The 18,824-nt window shown below is 51.6% G+C and overlaps 7 protein-coding genes across 7 annotated transcripts; 4 read left to right on the top strand and 3 right to left on the bottom strand.

Annotated features, from left to right (window-relative positions):
• Nucleotides 1-762: 762 nt before the first annotated feature.
• CkaCkLH20_11562 (heavy metal tolerance protein) lies at nucleotides 763-3,611 on the top strand (the record flags this gene model as incomplete). The annotated part of the gene is made up of 7 exons (XM_038894276.1): nucleotides 763-972; nucleotides 1,041-1,130; nucleotides 1,183-1,622; nucleotides 1,672-2,590; nucleotides 2,640-3,146; nucleotides 3,200-3,342; nucleotides 3,407-3,611. 7 exons carry the CDS (start codon nucleotides 763-765, stop codon nucleotides 3,609-3,611), a joined length of 2,514 nt encoding a protein of 837 aa, XP_038740351.1.
• A 1,939-nt stretch (nucleotides 3,612-5,550) lies between these two features.
• CkaCkLH20_11563 (major facilitator superfamily transporter) lies at nucleotides 5,551-7,246 on the bottom strand (the record flags this gene model as incomplete). The annotated part of the gene is made up of 5 exons (XM_038894277.1): nucleotides 5,551-5,823; nucleotides 5,873-6,469; nucleotides 6,524-6,779; nucleotides 6,828-7,046; nucleotides 7,104-7,246. The coding sequence occupies 5 exons, from the start codon at nucleotides 7,244-7,246 to the stop codon at nucleotides 5,551-5,553; spliced, it is 1,488 nt and encodes a 495-aa protein (XP_038740352.1).
• A 540-nt stretch (nucleotides 7,247-7,786) lies between these two features.
• On the bottom strand, nucleotides 7,787-9,661 carry CkaCkLH20_11564 (uncharacterized protein; the record flags this gene model as incomplete). The annotated part of the gene is made up of 1 exon (XM_038894278.1): nucleotides 7,787-9,661. The coding sequence occupies one exon, from the start codon at nucleotides 9,659-9,661 to the stop codon at nucleotides 7,787-7,789; it is 1,875 nt and encodes a 624-aa protein (XP_038740353.1).
• A 739-nt stretch (nucleotides 9,662-10,400) lies between these two features.
• On the top strand, nucleotides 10,401-11,754 carry CkaCkLH20_11565 (uncharacterized protein; the record flags this gene model as incomplete). The annotated part of the gene is made up of 2 exons (XM_038894279.1): nucleotides 10,401-11,341; nucleotides 11,397-11,754. The coding sequence occupies 2 exons, from the start codon at nucleotides 10,401-10,403 to the stop codon at nucleotides 11,752-11,754; spliced, it is 1,299 nt and encodes a 432-aa protein (XP_038740354.1).
• A 1,577-nt stretch (nucleotides 11,755-13,331) lies between these two features.
• Nucleotides 13,332-13,928, top strand: CkaCkLH20_11566 (duf218 domain-containing protein; the record flags this gene model as incomplete). The annotated part of the gene is made up of 1 exon (XM_038894280.1): nucleotides 13,332-13,928. The coding sequence occupies one exon, from the start codon at nucleotides 13,332-13,334 to the stop codon at nucleotides 13,926-13,928; it is 597 nt and encodes a 198-aa protein (XP_038740355.1).
• Nucleotides 13,929-14,463: 535 nt separating this feature from the next.
• CkaCkLH20_11567 (uncharacterized protein) lies at nucleotides 14,464-16,409 on the top strand (the record flags this gene model as incomplete). The annotated part of the gene is made up of 9 exons (XM_038894281.1): nucleotides 14,464-14,633; nucleotides 14,689-14,814; nucleotides 14,877-14,980; nucleotides 15,044-15,500; nucleotides 15,549-15,627; nucleotides 15,693-15,827; nucleotides 15,882-16,033; nucleotides 16,095-16,167; nucleotides 16,218-16,409. The coding sequence occupies 9 exons, from the start codon at nucleotides 14,464-14,466 to the stop codon at nucleotides 16,407-16,409; spliced, it is 1,488 nt and encodes a 495-aa protein (XP_038740356.1).
• Nucleotides 16,410-16,594: 185 nt separating this feature from the next.
• CkaCkLH20_11568 (MFS transporter) lies at nucleotides 16,595-18,163 on the bottom strand (the record flags this gene model as incomplete). Its single annotated transcript, XM_038894282.1, has 3 exons — nucleotides 16,595-16,912; nucleotides 16,968-17,708; nucleotides 17,768-18,163. 3 exons carry the CDS (start codon nucleotides 18,161-18,163, stop codon nucleotides 16,595-16,597), a joined length of 1,455 nt encoding a protein of 484 aa, XP_038740357.1.
• Nucleotides 18,164-18,824: the final 661 nt, after the last annotated feature.

Below are 18,824 nucleotides of genomic sequence, written 5' to 3' on the forward strand. Positions count from 1 at the left end.
GTGCGAATGATATTTCTGATACTGCTCTATTGATCATGTCTGTCGATGGCCTAGCCTGGCGACAAAAAGTGTGCTAATGTTGCTGGTGTCGTCCCTGCGCCGGGATGTCGTCATAGAAGACTTCACTGTGGCTGGCACCTGCAACGCCCGAGCAACACTAAAGTGGGACATCGGCAATAGGTAGAGAAAGAATGAGCAATTATAAGCTTCTTTATGTGATGGAAGTTTGGTATCTTTGGTTCCATCTTAATATCTGTATCTTTTGGATATCAAAACGATTGCCTTGATTGAGTTTGTGACTGATACTGTTGGGGTCTGACTGATTTCAACGATGCCAATGCTTCCTTCAAGCTTGTGATAGTGAGATTGTCCATGTTCTCTGCTGGCTTAAGACAATGGTATCATGGTATACGAAGAAACACCGCACATTGAGAAGATAACGAAGTTTTACCAAGCAGAAGGAAAACGTACATCAGAGACAAGACTACATGTCCGGGGCAGTGAGTGAGTGAAGGTCGACCGCAGTAGTTGATGAAAACATCATTGAGATTGAAGGTGAATGTGAGATGACTAATCACAACCGGCTGACGTAATTGACGGAGTCCCCCTTATTCGCCATCCGTGCGCTAAGCGCTGGCTGGACGGGAACAAGGAGCTTCGTCGGAGAATCTGAAGAGGCCGACGAGAACATCCCAACCTACCGCCACCATCAAATTCGAACTCGTTACATGCCGAATCATCGCAAATAGCGCGTCTCAAATCATGGTGGGGACGCAATTGGGGCTGCAGGTTGCTTTTTACCTGTATCCCTGCGGTCTCTTCGTAGCCCTGCTGGGAGCGCAGTCCGTTCAGTTTTGGCGCGAGAGACGTGGCGGACCGCGCCGGGACGCGCCGGATGAGAAGGCCGCCGGCCTGCGCAAGTTCTACAATCGTTCTATCTGGACCTTTCAGCTTATTATCTCAATTGTTCTGGTGAGAAGAAGAAGAAGAAGTACTATCTCGGATGACACACGAACTTGTTAATGCTGACAATCCATTAGTTTGCTACCATCATTATCGCCGTTCGCGATGCGTTTGGGGGCCACTATGATGGAGCTGGCAAGGTCGAGTTCCCATCTGCCGCTTACATAGTACGCTCCCTATGCCGCCGTTACAAATGCAGGGAAAGCTAATTGGATGCAGGCCTCATATGTCGCTGTCTTGCTCTACTTCCTGGCTGGCTTGCTACCTGACCCCGAAGGACCCTGGGTCCCAACTGCTTGCCACGCCTATGCCTGGATTGTCGCCATTCTCTTCGAATTGGTCATCGCGGCCCTCTTCTTCACCGAAGAACCCTACCTGCTTGTGTCCAAGCAAGTTCTGGACTCATTGTCGGCCCTTGGCTTCGCCAGAATTGCACTCTTGCTTTTCATGACCATCGCTCTTGCGCTTCGAGAGTACAAACTGAGACCTTCAACGCCCAGGTCAGACCCAGAGGAGCGACAGTCACTTCTGCAGAACGGCAACGGCACGGCCGGCTATGGTTCTCACCCGCACACGCCGGCAGCTCCCAGGCAGCAAGTCCAGGGCACCGGTTGGCTCGACTACTTTGCCGGCTTCAAAGTCCTCTTTCCTTACCTCTGGTAAGCCTACCTAGCATCTGTGCGATTGAGTCTGACTGACATTACGCAGGCCCAAAGATTCACGTCTCTACCAACTGATTGTGGTCTTCTGCGTGCTCATTCTGATCCTCCAGCGTACTGTCAACGTCTTCGCTCCGGTGCTTCTCGGTTCTCTCGTCGACAAACTCGGAAATGAGCCTGGTATTCCTTACCGAGAGATTATTCTTTACGTCGTGTTCCGCGCTCTTCAGGGCAACCAAGGCATTCTCGGTGCGATGCGATCGGTGCTCTGGATCCCAGTGTCCCAGTCCCTCTTCCGGAGACTGTCCTGCGCCGCCTTCGAGCATGTTCTCGGCTTGTCTCTCGAGTTCCACCTGAACAAGAAGATCGGTGAGGTCACCAGCGCCCTGAGCCGAGGTGCGGCGATGAACACCTTCCTGGAGAACTTCTGCTTCCAGGTGTTCCCCATGGTGTTCGACATCTTTGTCGCCGGTGTCGTCTTCTTCGTCAAGTACGACGCCTTCTATACCATCATCGTCTTCTTCATCATGTGGTCTTACATCTTCTTGACCATCTATGTCGCAAAGTACCGTGGCAAGCAGAGGAGAGACATGGCCACCAAGATGCGCGAGATGGAGGCCATCAAGACGGACGCCATCATGGCGTACGAGACGGTGCAACACAACTGCGCGGTCGCCCCTGAGACCAAGAGGTTCAGGGAGCATGTCGAGGTCTACCAGGGCGCTGAGCGTCTGGTGCAATGGTCTCTCAACGGCCTCAACCTGACGCAAAGCTCAATCTTCTCTCTCGGAACGGCCTTGCTGGTCGCGGTCTCCGCTTACAAGATCTCCATCGGCGACCAAACTGTTGGCGAGTTTGTCAGCTTGATCAACTACTTCGTTCAACTTCAGGGTCCTCTGAACTTCTTCGGCACATACTACACCATGCTGCAGAACAACCTGATCGAGGCTGAGCGCATGCTCGATCTGGTAGGTATCCCCGCTCTCCACATGGGCGCATCTTGCTGATCAACACCAGTTCAAAGAGACATCCGGAATCGTCGAGAAGCCCGATGCCATCAACCTGCCTTCCCCTAGAGGAGAGGTCGCATTCAACAACGTCAGATTCTCTTATCAGACCAAGAAGGGCGATCCCGCTCTGGATGGGGTCAGCTTCACCGTGGCACCGGGAACCAAGACGGCGATTGTCGGAGAGTCTGGCAGCGGCAAGTCGACGTCTCTCAAACTTCTCTTCCGTTTTTACGATGTCCAGGAAGGCGCTGTCACAGTTGATGGCCACGATATCAAGGATCTGAAGTTGGATAGTCTCCGCAGGAACATTGGCGTTGTCCCCCAAGACACGGTCCTGTTCAACGCGACTATCATGTACAACCTTCTCTACGCTAACCCCAATGCCTCCGAGGCCGACGTTTTCGAGGCATGCAAGGCGGCGAACATCCACGACCGTATTCTCAACTTCCCCGACGGGTATGAGACCAAGGTTGGCGAACGCGGATTGAAGTTGTCTGGTGGCGAACGCCAAAGAGTATGTTATCATGTTCTGATTGAATGACATGTGCCGGCTAACATCCCTCCCAGATTGCCATCGCGCGTGCCATCCTCAAGGACGCTCGTATCCTCCTTCTGGACGAAGCCACCGCGTCCCTGGATTCGCACACTGAAAGACAAATCCAGGATGCCCTGGAGCGTGTGACTGCCGGTCGTACCACAATCACCATTGCGTAAGCAGACACCGAAGCACGTGCCCTGGAGAGTCAGCCTTACTAACAGTCATCTTCTGACCAGTCACCGTCTCTCAACCATTACGACGTCCGACCAGATTGTGGTCCTTCACAAGGGCAAGATTGTCGAGCGTGGCACGCATTCCGAGCTCCTTGCTCTTCAAGGCCGGTACCATGCGATGTGGGAGAAACAGACGACGATCGAGAAGAAAGCGCAGGAGAAGGTAGAAAAGGAGGGCGAGTCGTCGGAGACCGCCTCTCAGGTGTAAAAGACGCAAGCCGCCGCTGCTTGCTAGACCAGTTCGGATTTGATTTGTAAAATATAGAAGAGTGTATCATTAGTTGTAGGTATAAAACTGGGATCAAGCGTGTTTCCGTCGATTGTGATTTCTGAATATTGGCATCATGAGACCTTGGATGAGTCTATCATCGATTGTGGTAAGTAGATGTGATGGCTAGCTCCTTGGTTCACGAGTATTTCGAGGAGGACGCTTGACATCAAGTATAATGAGATCTCCCGTGTCGAATCTGTGGTCTCTATTTTTATTTGATGTTCGGAGATTGAATTGAGCCGTGTCGGCATGAGGAAACTGACCGACTGTCTTCACGCTCGTCGGAGTGAGATCACATCACGACTGAGACCGGTACCTAGCGGGGCCCACCTTTCCGACGAGCAGACCAATTAAAGCATGTAGAATGAAGAGTGGACCTCATTTTTCTTCTCTCATTGGCCACTTCTGGGCTGACAATGTCCGAAAGGGGAAAGGCGTTGTAAGCCTCCTGCAGATGTGGATCAGTCCGGCTCTCTCCCCGGGGCGCCCTTCTCATCTCGTCCTCCTCCATCCACGTCCCTACTCCCGGTTGCTGCAGAAAGACCAGGAATGAACTCGCCGACAGCCATTCTTCCAGATAGGCTCATATTTAAAGGTCGAAATTCGTCTGCTTCGGGTCAAAACTTGTAAGCATCTCGCATTTTACATCTCCGGACCCTTAACACATTCGCGATCTCGCTATTCGTTCTTGTGTGAAGCCGAACACGCCGACCCTTTTCAGTGACTCCAAATCGTCATGAATGGAATTCCGATCACACTCTTACCTCCGATGCTTCACTCATCGGAAGCCCAATGTCCAGACGATGACTGGTCAGGTCTCCGAGACAAGGCGGAGCGGCGTAAGAGGCAGAACCGCTTAAACGTGCGTGCTCATCGTAGGTAGCCTTGACCGTCCCCAAGACAGGGCAGTATGGCTCATTATCTCAATAGGAAAGAAAAAGACAGCAGAGACTCGCCAGAAAAATGAAACCCAAGCAAAAGAGACCCAAGATATACACTTGGTTGGGTTGATGCGACAGTCAGCTTCTGCTCCCACTCTCCAAATCCATCAATGGGTTCCCCCGGTCAAGGAGTCCCAGGTTAAGAGACGTATCGGACCGCGGAACAAATCTCCAGTTGATGAAAAGCCCAAATCATCTCGATATGGTAACGAGCAGAACCTTGGAATAGTAGTTCGTGGCCGTTCCAGGTCGCAGCTCCCCGGAAGCATACCGCCATATTACAGGAACCCGGCTCGCTGGTTTCCTCTATACAGGGATCACCTCATTCCGCTCGTCTACTACAATGTCTTCCGCGCGACCATCACCAATATTCACATACTCTCTTTAACATCCCTCCTTGGGAGCCCGTGTACCCCGGACCTTCACACGACGCCCCTGTTCCCAGCACCGTCTCAGATCCCGCCCACACTTCTCCCTACAGCACTGCAAAGATCGACACTTCACGAATCTTGGATCGACATTTTCCCCTCCGGAGGCATGCGGGATAATGCCATACGATACCGTCATACCTTTGACCACCATGAGCTATGCATCGACCTTGTTGGGTGTTCGGAAAGCGATGCCTGTGGAGATCAACCAGGCATCATCGCGTGGTCGGATCCTTGGCATCCTGAAGGTTGGGAGGTCACAGAGAAATTCGTCGAAAAATGGGGATTTCTTCTCAAAGGGTGCGATGATGTCATGAGGGCTACCAACCGGTGGCGTGCTATGAGAGATGAGGAGCCGCTCGTGTGGGAAGTGGATTGAATTAAGTCATGTTATCATGATGTAGCCATCTACTCTGTAGCGTGATGGTTAGCTAGGCGGGCCATGGTCGTGGACTGATGAATGGCATCAGTTTACCTGCCATTTCAGGCCATGTAACAACGTGTTCCTTAGTAAACGTATCTGAACTGAGGAATCTCCTTGTCGGTCTTATCCAGCAGGTTCAGGGGCACATGATCTCCCACGGCGGTGTCTAGAACCTCTCCAATGCTATCCCGGCGCTTGTTCTCCCAGATGAGATAATAACGAAGCACAAAGCACATAATGACACCAATTCCATAGCAGATCAGCATGGCCAGGAAGCCGCTCCTGTACGAAGGAGCTTCCCACTCGAAGAAAAGCTGCGGTCCGATGATGTTGCCAGCGCAATACGCGATGAAGATCTGTACTGGTCAGCTATGCGACATTATCACTCAGCAACATTCCACTCACCATAGCATTGACGGTCGTCTTCTTGGTGAAACCACCAAAGTTTCCGGAAGACATCGACAGAATCATGGGGAAGTTGGCGCTGTAAGCAATCGTCAAACAGTACCCCATGAACCTCGCCCACTTCAACTCAGGCGTGATCTGCCTCACCATGGCCGCGCCAGCAATCGACACCGCGAGGTTCCACGCCATCCAATATGTCCGGCTGTTCTTGAAGTACGTGCTGCCACCCGTGGCCATCAGGACGAACACCAGCTGGAACACCGAGCCCAGCATCTGCACCAGCAGCGTGTTGAGCGTGCTGAAGCCCATGCCCTTGATCACGATGGAGCCGAACCCGTGAACGCCGCCGTTGGCGATCTGCGCACTGATTTGGATTGTAAAAAGAAGCCACGCCTTGATGTCGGTGAGGGCCTCGAAGCACTGGTTCCACTTGAACGTGTCGCTCTTGATTCCGGTCATGTTCTCCTCGACGCGCTCGATGGCCTTGACGCGGTCGGCTTCGCTGAGGAAGCGCGCCTTCATCGGGGTGTCCGGAAGGAGGAAGAAGATGGCGAAGGACCAGGCGGTGGTTATACCGCCGAAGATGAGGAACACAGCCTATCCTCAGGTGATCAGTGTTGGATCTGATACGTTGGGACGTTTGGGACTCACCTTCCATGGCGCAATGCTCTCAATGTGCCCAATGGCATAGGCGACGATGCCACCAAAGATGCCGGCGATTGTGTTGCCGAGGAACCAGGCACCGTGTCGGAGTGGTTGCTCAGAACGCTTGTACCACATGGAGACGACGATGCTGAGGCCTGGCGCAATCGCGGCTTCTGCTACTCCCAACATGATACGGTTCGCGAGGAGGCCGGCGCCGTTGAAGCAAACGGCAGTGAGCATGAGGATGATACCCCAGACAAGACTGTTCTGTCAGCTTGGTAAACCGCCGTCGTAAGACAAAGGCACATACACTGAAGTGGCGATCATCTTGCCCACTGGGAGTGTGACCATCGCAACGCCAGCAGGGTATGAGGCAACGAGATACCCAAAGTAGTAGATACTACTAGCCCACGAGTACTCCGATCCAGAAAGACCCATATCGTCCCGCAGACCCATGATGGCGGTGTAACTGAGCGCAGACTTGTCGAGGAACTGGAACAGGTAGGACATGGCCATGACAGGCAGGAGACTGTGATGCCAAGTTAACGAATGCATGCCAAGACTGAGGCTCAGATTCAACACCTACCACATGTCGATCTTGCGAAGTATCCTCTTGTCTTCTTCCGGGCTAAGGCCTTGACTTGAGATGAAGCCTTCGCCAATGTCCTTGAGTGTCTGGTCTGCCAGACCGGCATCATCGATGGGTGGTTTTTCCGACTTTTCCGACATCTTTCCGGATGAATGAAGGCCGTGGTTGAAAAACGAATCTGCCTTGCGTATCCGAAGCTTGGCTTGTCCTTGCATCCAACGCAGGGCCGAGGGGAAGGGTTGAGCCGATCTTATACGTAGTCTGTCTTAACCCCCCTCAACAACAAAGCCAAGCCGGCAACGCGTGATCGTTATCACTGCAACTCAGCCCGACAAGATGGGCGTTCCAGTCCAGCCATGATCGTGCGGAAAGGTATCGCTATCTGCCCACGGAAGCCAATTCCGCGTGGGAATGATAGACAACTGTCAACAGCCCCTTGCCTTGCTAACCGACAGCATGAAGTCTTCTCAACGTTCGACAGTCACTGATAACACGCGATAGCCGACGTAAAGCTGCATTCGATAATAGCCGACCCACGGCCATTACCCCGGCTGCATCCTTCAGCAATGCGGGGAAGCCAACGGTTCTCAAGGGGATCATCATGTCACGCATGGCATTGGCCGGAAGCCAGTGAGGCGGGGATCTGATGTTATCAACGACCGGCAAACTACCGGAGAAACTCAGATAACAAACAACCCCACCTCGCCGGACTGGAACCGCTCACGCACGTCGACTCGCCTACCTAACCTATTCTGCATCTCAATAATCTCCTTCAAGAAGACGTGCGCGCGGTCGAGATTCTTTCCAAAACGGCTCATGCCCTGGAACCGGCTGAGCACCCACTCGCGATGAAGCAGGTCGTCCGTCTCGAGAGCGACCATGAAAAGCGGCCATGCGATGCGCGTCATGGACTCGTCGCCCTCGTGTTTGAAGGCCTGGAAAGCCAGATTCATGATTTCGCGTAGGGCGTTGCGCTGGCGGTTGGACAACATCGGGGTGTCGTTGAAACGCGTCAGCCGAAGGAACTCCAGGACGACGGCGTGGTAGTGTGGGACGATTCCGCGGATGTTGGCAACAAGACGATGTGAGTTGTCCGTGCTGATTGAGAGCTCGGCTGCAACCTCGAGCAACTCTGTAAACTTCCAACCGACTTGCTGAATGGTCATGTCCACCGCCATGACCCGTTGCTGCTGTGAGGCGTCGTCTTCGTGGGAGAGGTTGGCGAGCTGAGCTATCATGAAACGCAGTTGACTGCAGGCACCGAGAAAGGCGTACACGTTCCGGTTCTCTACGTCGTCCAGGAGCTCGGCTTGAGGATACGCGTCCGCCCACATGCTCCGGTACAGCGGGTTCGAGAAGCGGTGTAACCTTTCAAAGCTGTCGAGTGGCTGGAAAGGACTATTCGGTATACCTGCTCTTGTGATGCCGTTGCTGGCGTCCAGCGCGCTCATGATCTTGTGTAGTGCGCTGTTCAACTGGCCGCCTAGTCCATAGGATGCGGCAGCGGCATCGTGCAGGGCGATCCAAACAAGCATGCGTGCCGAGTAAAGCGATAGCCGTGAACCGTTTTCATCTTGGCCCCGCCTTGTTAGGGCTAAACTTTTCCTGTTGTTCTCCGGGGAGGGCGCCGGTAGTTGGAGAAGCAGATCTTTAAAGCGATGTTGCAGTATCAAACTTGCACCGGTGAGATGGTTGGAAAGACCCTGGCATTTACCGTCCCCGTACTTCTGCTCATACAGCAACATGAGATACAACGCGGTGCAGATCGAATCGAGATCGAGTTGATCGTTCCCTTCACCGCCAATGGTATCGGCCATCATTCTCAAAGCCGAGGAATAATGTTGAAGCGGCGTCCTTGGTCCCCTCGCCTCCTCGGCGTCCTTGTTGCGACGGAACTCAAGCTCCCGGCCGCCAAGCGCGAGCACCACGTGCATGACCATGGGATCCGTCTGCGCAATGTCGAACATAATGGAGTACAACGAAAAGTCCGGGTTCTTGGTGTGGTTCAGCTTGGCAAAGCTGGTGCGAAAGTAGCGAATGGCTTCATGGTCAGCCGACGACAATTCCAACGCGCAGGCACTCGTAACCGGAGCCGACGGATTGAACAGCGATAGCGCCTTGCTCTGTTCCAAATGAGCGACAGCATGCGTCCAGCTCGGCAAACCGGGCGATCCAACTTCCCTAGATGCAGCCGACGAGACGGAAGAGACGAGCTGATCCTTACGTGTCTTGCCACGTTTGGTAAGCTTGATGCGGGGTGCATAATCGCAGAGGAGCCGCAGACGGGTGCAGCGATGGCAATGTGGTCTCTGTTCGTCGCATTTCACCTTCTTGGTGCGACAGGTCCAGCAACCGTTCCTCGAACGAGGTCCACTCCGGCCCTCCGCCGTGCGAGATGCCGGAGCCGATGCCGTGACGGGGCGGGCGACCTCCTCTCCAGGCTCATCATCGGCTGGGGCGGCATCAGGAGTACAGGCGATGCCAGTGTTATCAGCGGCGGTCACTGGACTGCTTTCCGGTGAACTCCCCTCAATGTCCGTGGGCGAAGAGCTCATTGGCGGTCGCCTACAATGAGACTCGCGGTCGGCTGTATCGGCGGGATTGTCGCGCTTTTCTGAAGCGTCAGAGTGGAGGCCAAGAGCTGGGGGCCCTTTCACCGGTGTTCGGGATTATTAACGACTCGTTGTGACCGTTGACGCATGCGCTTTGATGTGGATTCGTATGGATGAATTGATATGCAATGCTGGGTCTCTCTTGTTGCGAATATCTGTTGTGTAACAGGATTTTCTCGAAATAGCCGACGAGACAAGATGTCGTGTTTGTATCCGTGTTTGAGAAGAATCAAAGAGATAAAACCACCAAGTGATTGATCAGATAAACCAAGTGGAGGTAGCGGCTGGGCCTCGCCGTTGTTCGCCGTTTAGGCGATGGGCTGTTTATCAAGTTGAAAATACTGCCAAAATTGCCGACCATCGGCTATCTCTTTGCAGGCTCGCCTCAGTCGTCGGTAAGCTGAGAGCACCGATTGCCGATGTGCTCTCGTCCTTATCCTCTTGGATAATCCCTGCCTTTTTACTCATCAATCTCTCTCCGCATCTGGCCCATGATGCTGTGAGTGTACCGTGATTTTTAGGAAAAGTGGCGAGTGCCGTTCCTCAACAACCATCTGAAGAATATCTATCAAAAGGGACAGTTGCCCATTTCCAAGTTTCTTGGGGTTTCGATTCATGTAGTTCTGCAGTCTTGAACTCACTCACTATCGTTGACACTGCAACCAGCGAAAGCGTACTCGTCATGTCCATCATCCAGATCCCTGCTCCTGCAAGCGAGCAAAGCACCAACCAAACGTCAACAACGACGCAGGGATTCGATCTCGAAAAGGCGCGTACCATCGTCAACTCACATCTCGATGACCTAGACTCTTCGCTGCACAACGATATCAACAAGACCTTGCACGCAAACCCGGAAACAGCTTATCAAGAATTCTTCGCCCACGAAACAATCACCAACTACTTGGAGAAGCATGGTTTCACCGTGAAAAGACACACATATGGCCTCGAGACCAGCTTCGAGGCGGAGATTGGCTCCGGCGGTCGCCAGGTCGTGGTCTGCGCTGAGTATGACGCCCTTCCTGGCATCGGACATGCTTGCGGCCACAACCTCATCGCGACATCATCGATAGCTGCGTTTTTGGGTGCCGCCCGCGCATTGTCAGACTTGAAGATCCCGGGCCGCCTCCGAATTTTGGGAACACCCGCAGAAGAGGGCGGTGGTGGTAAGGCCAAGTTGATCGATGCCGGCGCTTTCAACCCCCCTGAAGATGTTGCAGCTGCTATCATGGCACATCCCACGGCGGCTCATCAGGGTGGTAGCGGAGACGGCTCCTCCGGGCTGGCTGGCTTCAAGCTGATCGCAAGCCATAAGTTCCGTGTCGAGTTTCGTGGAAAGCCAGCACACGCGGCCGGTGAGCCGTGGAAGGGGCTGAACGCGCTCGATGCTGCTGTGGCGGCTTACAGTAACGTCGCTCTTTTGAGACAGCAGATTCAGTCGGATGAGAGGATTCACGGCGTCATCGAGGTGGGAGGCACTGTGCCCAATGTCATCACCGATTACACCAGGATGAACTGGAACGTCCGGAGCCCAACTATTGCCCGCGCCGATGAGCTCTTGAAGAGAGTGAAGGCTTGTCTTGAAGCCGGCGCAGCGGCAACGGGCTGTGAAATCAACTACATTGTGTACGCTTCTCAACCTTGCTTCTGCTCCCCAAGTTTTTACTAACATGATTCCCAGTGCACCAACGTACGCAAACTTACGCGCCAATGATACGTTGTGTAAAGCATACGTAGAAGATATGGCTGCCATTGGGGAGACCATTCAGCTTCACCAAGCCAAGCCCTTCAACGCGTCCACTGACATGGGCAACGTATCCCATCTTGTTCCCAGTTTTCACGGCGCTTTCGTCATCCCGACATCGCCGGATGTTGCTGGTCATAACCCCAAGTTTGCAGCAGCTGCTGCAACAGACGACGCGCACACGGCGGCAATTAAGTGTGCTAAGGGAATGGCAATGCTTGCTATTAGGGTGCTTACCGATGACGCGGTCGCCGTTGGCGCCAAAAAGGACTTCGAGACCCCAGACTTGGAGTAAGACACGTCCGAACCCGGGAATTAAGTATGAAGAATTCTCAACAAGTCTGTTCCGAGGCTGCGTTTGTGAAGATGGTGTCTGGGGGAACAGCAGCGAATAGAATATGCGGTCCTTCTACATGAGATACGGATGCGGACCCAGCATATTTACAACAACATTATACCACGAAATCTTGCTATTTTGAAATCAGTGACTTGCGTCTGAGGCATTCCTATTGATCCAGATGGGTATGAGTTAGACATAACAGACAGACAGTCTCTTGCGGTTCCAGAACTTCCTCTTCTTCTCCCTCCGAGCCATGCGGTCTCTCGATCGCTTGCTCAGCTGAATTTCCTTGATATTGAACATTTCCCTGCAATGGGTTTCTCTCTGTTTCCAAAGAATATTGTAAAATTCCACCACCACCTCGCGATAACGCATCGCGATGATCTCATTGATGCCAAACTCACTCATCTCGGCTTGTTCTTCGAGTGATTTGGCATGTCGTTTTGAGACGATAGAGCGAGCCTGGGCAAATGAATCGGGATTTCTCTTCCGATCTGTCAACCAGATAGCTGTGGAAGGTTCGTCTCCGCCGTCTCGAAAATTTGTAATCTCGAAGAGAAGGTCCTGGACTTCTTGTATTGAATTCTCAAGTTTTCGAGTGTTGTGTTCGTCCATACAGGCAACGGCGAGGGACGAGTATGCCATTTTGTTGTGTTGATTGTCAGCTTGCTGTGTGTAATGAGCTGAACGAATATGGGAACGTTGGAACGGCATCAATCTTAAGTACGTCTGCAACTCTCACATCTGTAAAATCGCAGCTCGGAGCTCGCCATGGTGACTTGTCTTTGGAAAACGAACATCGAATCGTCCATGTCATCTGTAACACGCCTTCTTTGACTGTGGCAAGAATCTTCAATAATTTTCCAAAGAATCATTGCTTTACATAGCCGGAACCTGTGGCCCAAGCTTCGGGACAACGATGGCTGGACACAAAGAATCTATCAATGTCATTGATAATGAGATCCAGTGGACACTCAGCCCTGCCAGAGATGTCTAAGTGAAAGGAAACTACAAGAATAAGCCAGTCCCTGAGCAAGCGCAATCAGTCTCTCCAAGTCGACTCTGGAAGTATCAAAGCCGAAATCTCAGCCACAACTTTGACTCAGCTTTTCAATTACGAAGGTTGAAAGAGAAGTCATATGTTCTTTCGAATTTTCAAGTATTCTTCAGTTGTAGATCAAGTATCCGGGTTGCTTTCCAAAACAACTCCCCAAACAACAAAATCTTCGGTAGCTGATGAAGCCAGGTCACAGCTAAGCCACATGCATGCCTTGGCCTTGGCGATGACTGGCATTAGTGCCATCTACGCGCCTGTGGCTGACTAAATCGACACGAAAACCGTTCCCTCTCGTCTCACTGAAATTCGTTTGTTTCTCCCCTTCTCAACAATATTTGAAATCACGTTCTCCGTCCTCATCATTCATCACAAGACACAAAAAACTCTCGGCTGACACGTCCGTGTTCTAGTCAGGATGTCTTCGAAGCAGTCACAGACTGACTCTGATGCACAGCTGATCTACAATTACCACCGCATGGGCATGCCCCTCCGTCCCGCCTCCGCAATCTTCTGTCTCTGCAGCCTCGATACACGAGTTGCAGCCCGCGCTGCGCAGCTTTTTCTCGATGGCTACGGCGATTATCTGATATACTCAGGTGGTGCAGGAAAGCTCACCGAAGATCGCTTCTCTGAGCCAGAAGCCGAGGTGTTTGCAAACATTGCTCGCAAGATGGGCGTGCCAAACGACAAGATCGTCGTGGAGCCGCTGTCGAGTAACACCGGCGAGAATGTTCGCTTTACCCACGCCCTCCTTGAAGAAAAGGGCTTGAAGGCAGAGAGTTTTGTTTTGGTGCAGAAGCCGTACATGGAGAGGCGCACGTATGCTACGTTCAGGAAGCAGTGGCCGGACGACCAGACGGCGTTCACGGTCACAAGCCCGCAACTGGATTTTGACGAGTACTTCGACGCAGAGAATCCCAAGGAACTGGTTGTGAACATCATGGTTGGGGATCTTGTTAGAATTCGGGAATATCCGCCCAAAGGATTCCAGATTGAGCAGGAGATTCCGGCTGAAGTTTGGGATGCGAATTTGAGGCTCATTGCCGCGGGATATGACGGGCATCTACCTTGAAACAGGAGCTCTCATCGACTACCATCAAGTGTAACATTCCCTGCGAGAAACGCTCACGAGGGTTGAAGTCGACTTAAGAGGATGGGGCCGCGCGGGAACGGGACAGTGGAGGACTGGACGTGCATTGAGTTGGGATGAGTCCGGCATGTCATTCTTCTGCATCTGATATGTCCACAAGGTCTTCCCTGCTTTTATAGTCATGTCCTGTTTTCAATGACCACAGCAAATGCTTCATGTCCAATGTCTTGGCAAGTGTACGACGTCTCATCCCACTAAAGTTTAAATCCCTCCGCGTTTTGAGTTGCCGTAATCCGTGCCCCCAACTTCGAACGAATGATCGTCTTCGTGTGTTTTAACGTCTTGTTGGCAAACCCTTAAACCTCGCTCACTCCCGTGTTGTAGACAAACATCTGCGGCGGGCTATGTGTGCGTTCAACTAGAACGTCATCATAGCTACTTTGACCCGGCGGTTTGTGACCGTTTCTTCGTTCGCTTAGTCGATATACTATCTTCAGTCATCCTTCGTCTCGAAAGTATGCGTCAAAATGCCTTCGGTCGTGGAGCTAAGCAAATTCAAGCCCAATCTGCCCGTTCTGAAGCCCCAGAGTTTGCGAAGGTCACTTGGTGGAAGGAACCCGGTCTTAGGAAGTTATACTTCTGGTGTGCTATACTGATGGCCATGTCTGCCTCAACGGGTTTTGACGCGTGAGTATTTCATTGGGGCCGAAGAATACACCAGCTGACGTGTTTCTCTTTGTAGTAAGCTTATGAACACGTCACAAGTCATGAATCAGTGGCAAAATTCCTTCAACCACCCAACAGGAGGTAGATTAGGCATCATAATTGCGATTCTTGACATCGGTTCACTATGCAGCTTTTGGATGGTGTGAGTTGGAAACGATGATATGAGGAGTCTGTAGGCTTTCATACTAATTGGAACCAACATAGACCTTACTTCGCGGACACCTACGGCAGGAAGGTGCCCATTATCATTGGATGCATCATCGAGACTATTGGGGCTCTCATCGGAGCGTTTTCCAGCAGCCAGGCAAGTAAGTTAAGGGCATTCTTCCTATTGATTGAGAACTGAGAGCTTAACCATTCGCAACACCTAGTGTATATGGCGGGTCGCTTCATTCTTGGCTTTGGAAGCTCCTTCAACGGTGCCGGCCTTCTTATCGCAGAGATAGCACATCCACAACATCGCGCCAAGATATCGGCTATCGTCAACTGCATGTATGGCGTTGGATCAACATTCTGCGCATGGCTGGCACTGGGAACGATCAAGATCACGAGCGAATGGTCTTGGCGGTCTCTGACAGTCCTTCAAGCCTTCCCGGGAATACTCGTACTGTCGCTCATCTACTGGGTACCGGAGTCGCCGAGGTGGCTCATTGCCAAAGAACGTTACGAGGAAGCAGAAACCATGCTTGCCAAGTATCACGGCAACGGCGACAAGACGAACGAAACTGTTGCTTTTGAATTCCGAGAAATGAAGCAGACATTGGCACTGGAGTTTCAACACCGGAAATCGAGCAGCTACCTTGAGTTTGTCAGAGTTCCAGGAAACAGGTATCGTGTGGTAATATTGATCTCGCTGGCAATGGTTTCTCAGTATAGCGGCACCAATCTATTTTCCAACTACGCCAACAAAATCTACGAGGGTGCGGGTATTACTGATCAGACAAACAAGGTCCTTGTAAGTCACTGCTGATTCAAGCCTCGATTCGCGCTCTAAAGTGACTGACAAGATAAACTTAAAAGCTTAGCGGTGGTCAGACTCTGATGGCTCTAGTCGTATCTGTCGGCTTCTCGTTGACAATTGATCGCTTCGGCCGCCGACCCCTTTTCCTCACCGCCACTACAGGGATGGTTCTAATGTACATGGGATGGACAATTGTAAGTTCTCAATACGAGAGAACCCATGATCTGTCCCGGTTTGGATATCCCCAGATCGCTTTCATATGGCTTTTCAGTCTCTCTTATCAAATCGCATGGACTGGCATCATGGCGGCCTACGCGTTGGAAATCATGCCGTACAGCTTGAGAGCTAAAGCCGGTGTGATATCCACAATCTTTGTAAAAGGTCTCATAGTTCTGGGAAGGTCAGTTACAAAAAGAGTGTGCTTCTCGGTCGTTCAGGCGGTAGCTAACATGATATTTCAGTTACACAAACCCAATTGCTTGGGACAACTTCACAGCCGCCGGCCACGCATGGACCCTTGCAATGTTTTACACGGTGAGGAGCGACGTTCTCCCGCCCCTTGCAATTTCTAACTATTCGTTTAGATTCTTGACTTCTGCTATCTTCTCTTCGTCTACTTCTTCTACCCAGAAACAAAGAACCTAACTCTCGAGGAGGTTGCCAAAGTGTTTGACGCAGACGACGCCAAGGTTGCCCGGGTAAGGATCCAGGACGTTAGAGAAGAAATAGATCGAGAAAAACCCAAACAGCCACAGATAGAGGTCAATTCTCTTTGATGGACGGAATCTAATTTTGTCTGGGATTTATATCATTTTTCGAACATCCTACCAGCAGTTCCTGCATGTAAAAAGGTTGCTTTGTATAGACAAATGCTTTCCGATACGTGTATTCCATGTTGATGTCTACTTCCAAAGATTTCATGTGACCGCCGGCTATTCTCAAAGTCTCTTCAGAACTGACTTTAGATCAAGTACTTGAGAAACAAAGTCCAGGCAGTTGCGATCATGGCGACTAGGATGGAGAGTGTATAAATCGTCCATGGCTTTTTCACATCCCTCTTTGTAAGAGGATGGCTGTTGGGATCCTCGATCTCGGCTTCCAGTTCCTCCCGCTTTTGGCGAGTGAGAGTCATCCCTCGACCAAGCTTCTTGTGGTCCAGGACAATGTAACAACAGCCGAGGACAAATCCCCACGCTTTGATAGCAGTCGAAACTTTCAAGACCTTGTCGTAGCCCATGTCTTTGGTGCCATCTTGTAAGACACCATAAGCGACTTCCATCTGCGAAGGTGTGAGTAGGGAAGAACGGCAACACAGAAGCGCTAATTGGACTCACAATGGTGCCCCCGGAGTTATTGAAGGCTCTCCAAATTCCAAATGCCGTTCCCAGCTTGTCTTGATCCGCAACCAGGAGCGGAATGCAGACGTTCAGCGGCATGCCATTTATGAGACCAGCCATTGACTGGAATACCAATGCCACTAGGGGGTGGACATTGGTGAAACCAATAAGTGAATTGGCAATGATGTAGAACAGTGGTGCAAGGGCGACATAGTGGAAGCGATGGCCGTACCGGTCAATGAGCCATCCTATGATAGGACTGCCGACGATCCTCAAGACACGCTGTCCTGTCGACATGAAACCCGCTGTTTCTTCGCTGTATCCTTTCATGCGAATGATATCAGCTGCGGAGACACCAAACCCATTTGCGCCTCCGCTTTGAAGAATCTGAGTGCCAGGAAGCATCAAATACTGCCAGGGCAGCCCAAGAAGTGATCTCCAAGAAAAGATACGCTTTACATTGAGCTTATGGTTCTCGGCCAAGGCTTTTGCTCGCGCAGAAGTCAAACGCAGATGTTTTGGGATGAATACTCGTTCGAAGACAACATAAACGATGTTGATTATCATTGAAATTCCGCAGAAGATGGCTGGAATCCAGAACGTCCAGCCATACCACCCGGTACGGTCGCGAATAGGGATGGCGACCATTCCTGCCACCATACCCACGGTACTTGATATCGCATTCTCCAGACCGAAGGCAAACGCGAGGCCACTAGCGCCGAACCAGTGATATACGAACTGATTTCAAAGGAAAGAATTAGCGCCGTAGAACCAGTGGTCTGTCAGACTGGGCAAACCTTTTGCTGTGCTTGATCCAGGATGGCAACCCCAAATCCCATGAGGACATGACCAGCAGCTAACATTCGCCAAGTCTCTAGATGCACGGCAGCGGCCGCCACGGAAGCCCCCACGAAGATGACTGTAGTGCAACAGATGGTAATTCGGTTTGGTCCCCACCAGTCAAGCGTCATTCCGCCGATAATAGGGAATATTGAGTTGACAAAGGAGTCCGCACTAGATATAACACCGAATTGAGCGTTTGTAATACCTAGCTCGTTTCTCAAAGTGTTCTTCAGAGGCCCCAGGCTTGCATTGGTCCAATTCGAGCCAATCGGGAACGCGATGACACATGCTAGAGCAATCCATTTGTATGTCCATGGGATAGGCTTCAGGGAGTCGTCGTCGACTTCCATTGGAGTGGGATGTGCTGGGCTATCATCGTCGGAAGTGGCGGCAGCTACACCAAGCGTTGGAGTCTTCTTTTCGTGTTTCGCGTTTTCTTCCCGGGAGGCTGACATGATGGAAAGATTAAAATACGGTGCTGAGCTTTGACATGTGTACAAAGCCCGAACTTCTTGAGATGACGAGATTACTCACATATAAAGTCAGGAGCTCTCGGTCCCTGCTGAACCGAGACCTTCCGCCACACTTTACGCACAAAATACCCAGTCCATTGTAAATGTAAAGAAGACCAATAGAAAAATTCCTACTGATCTTATCAATCTTATCTTCATCAGACCGGACAGTATCATGACCCGAGGACAGGAGGAAAATCTGCCCGAGAATATGCAGCCAAGGCCAAGGGATTTACGGGCAGAAAGCCGAATTTCGGCCTTCCTCCAGTTACGTGAGACATATCACTATCTTGTTCGTATTATCAAAACGGAAAATTTCCTGCCAAGGTCACTGGAGCTGATGTGGTGGGAAGAAAACCAATGATTGAAAGACGCCAAGGCCTACAGGACGCAAGCGAGCTCTCGCGCGAGTCACGGATATTGCTCATCGCTGGTTGAGATTATCCGTAAGATGTTGTTGAGGCTGAGTTAAGGTTGAGTCTTCTGCTTAACTCTCCAG

This window comes from Colletotrichum karsti, assembly GCF_011947395.1.
Source record: "Colletotrichum karsti strain CkLH20 chromosome Unknown Scaffold49, whole genome shotgun sequence".
Classification (NCBI taxonomy): Eukaryota; Fungi; Ascomycota; class Sordariomycetes; order Glomerellales; family Glomerellaceae; genus Colletotrichum; species Colletotrichum karsti.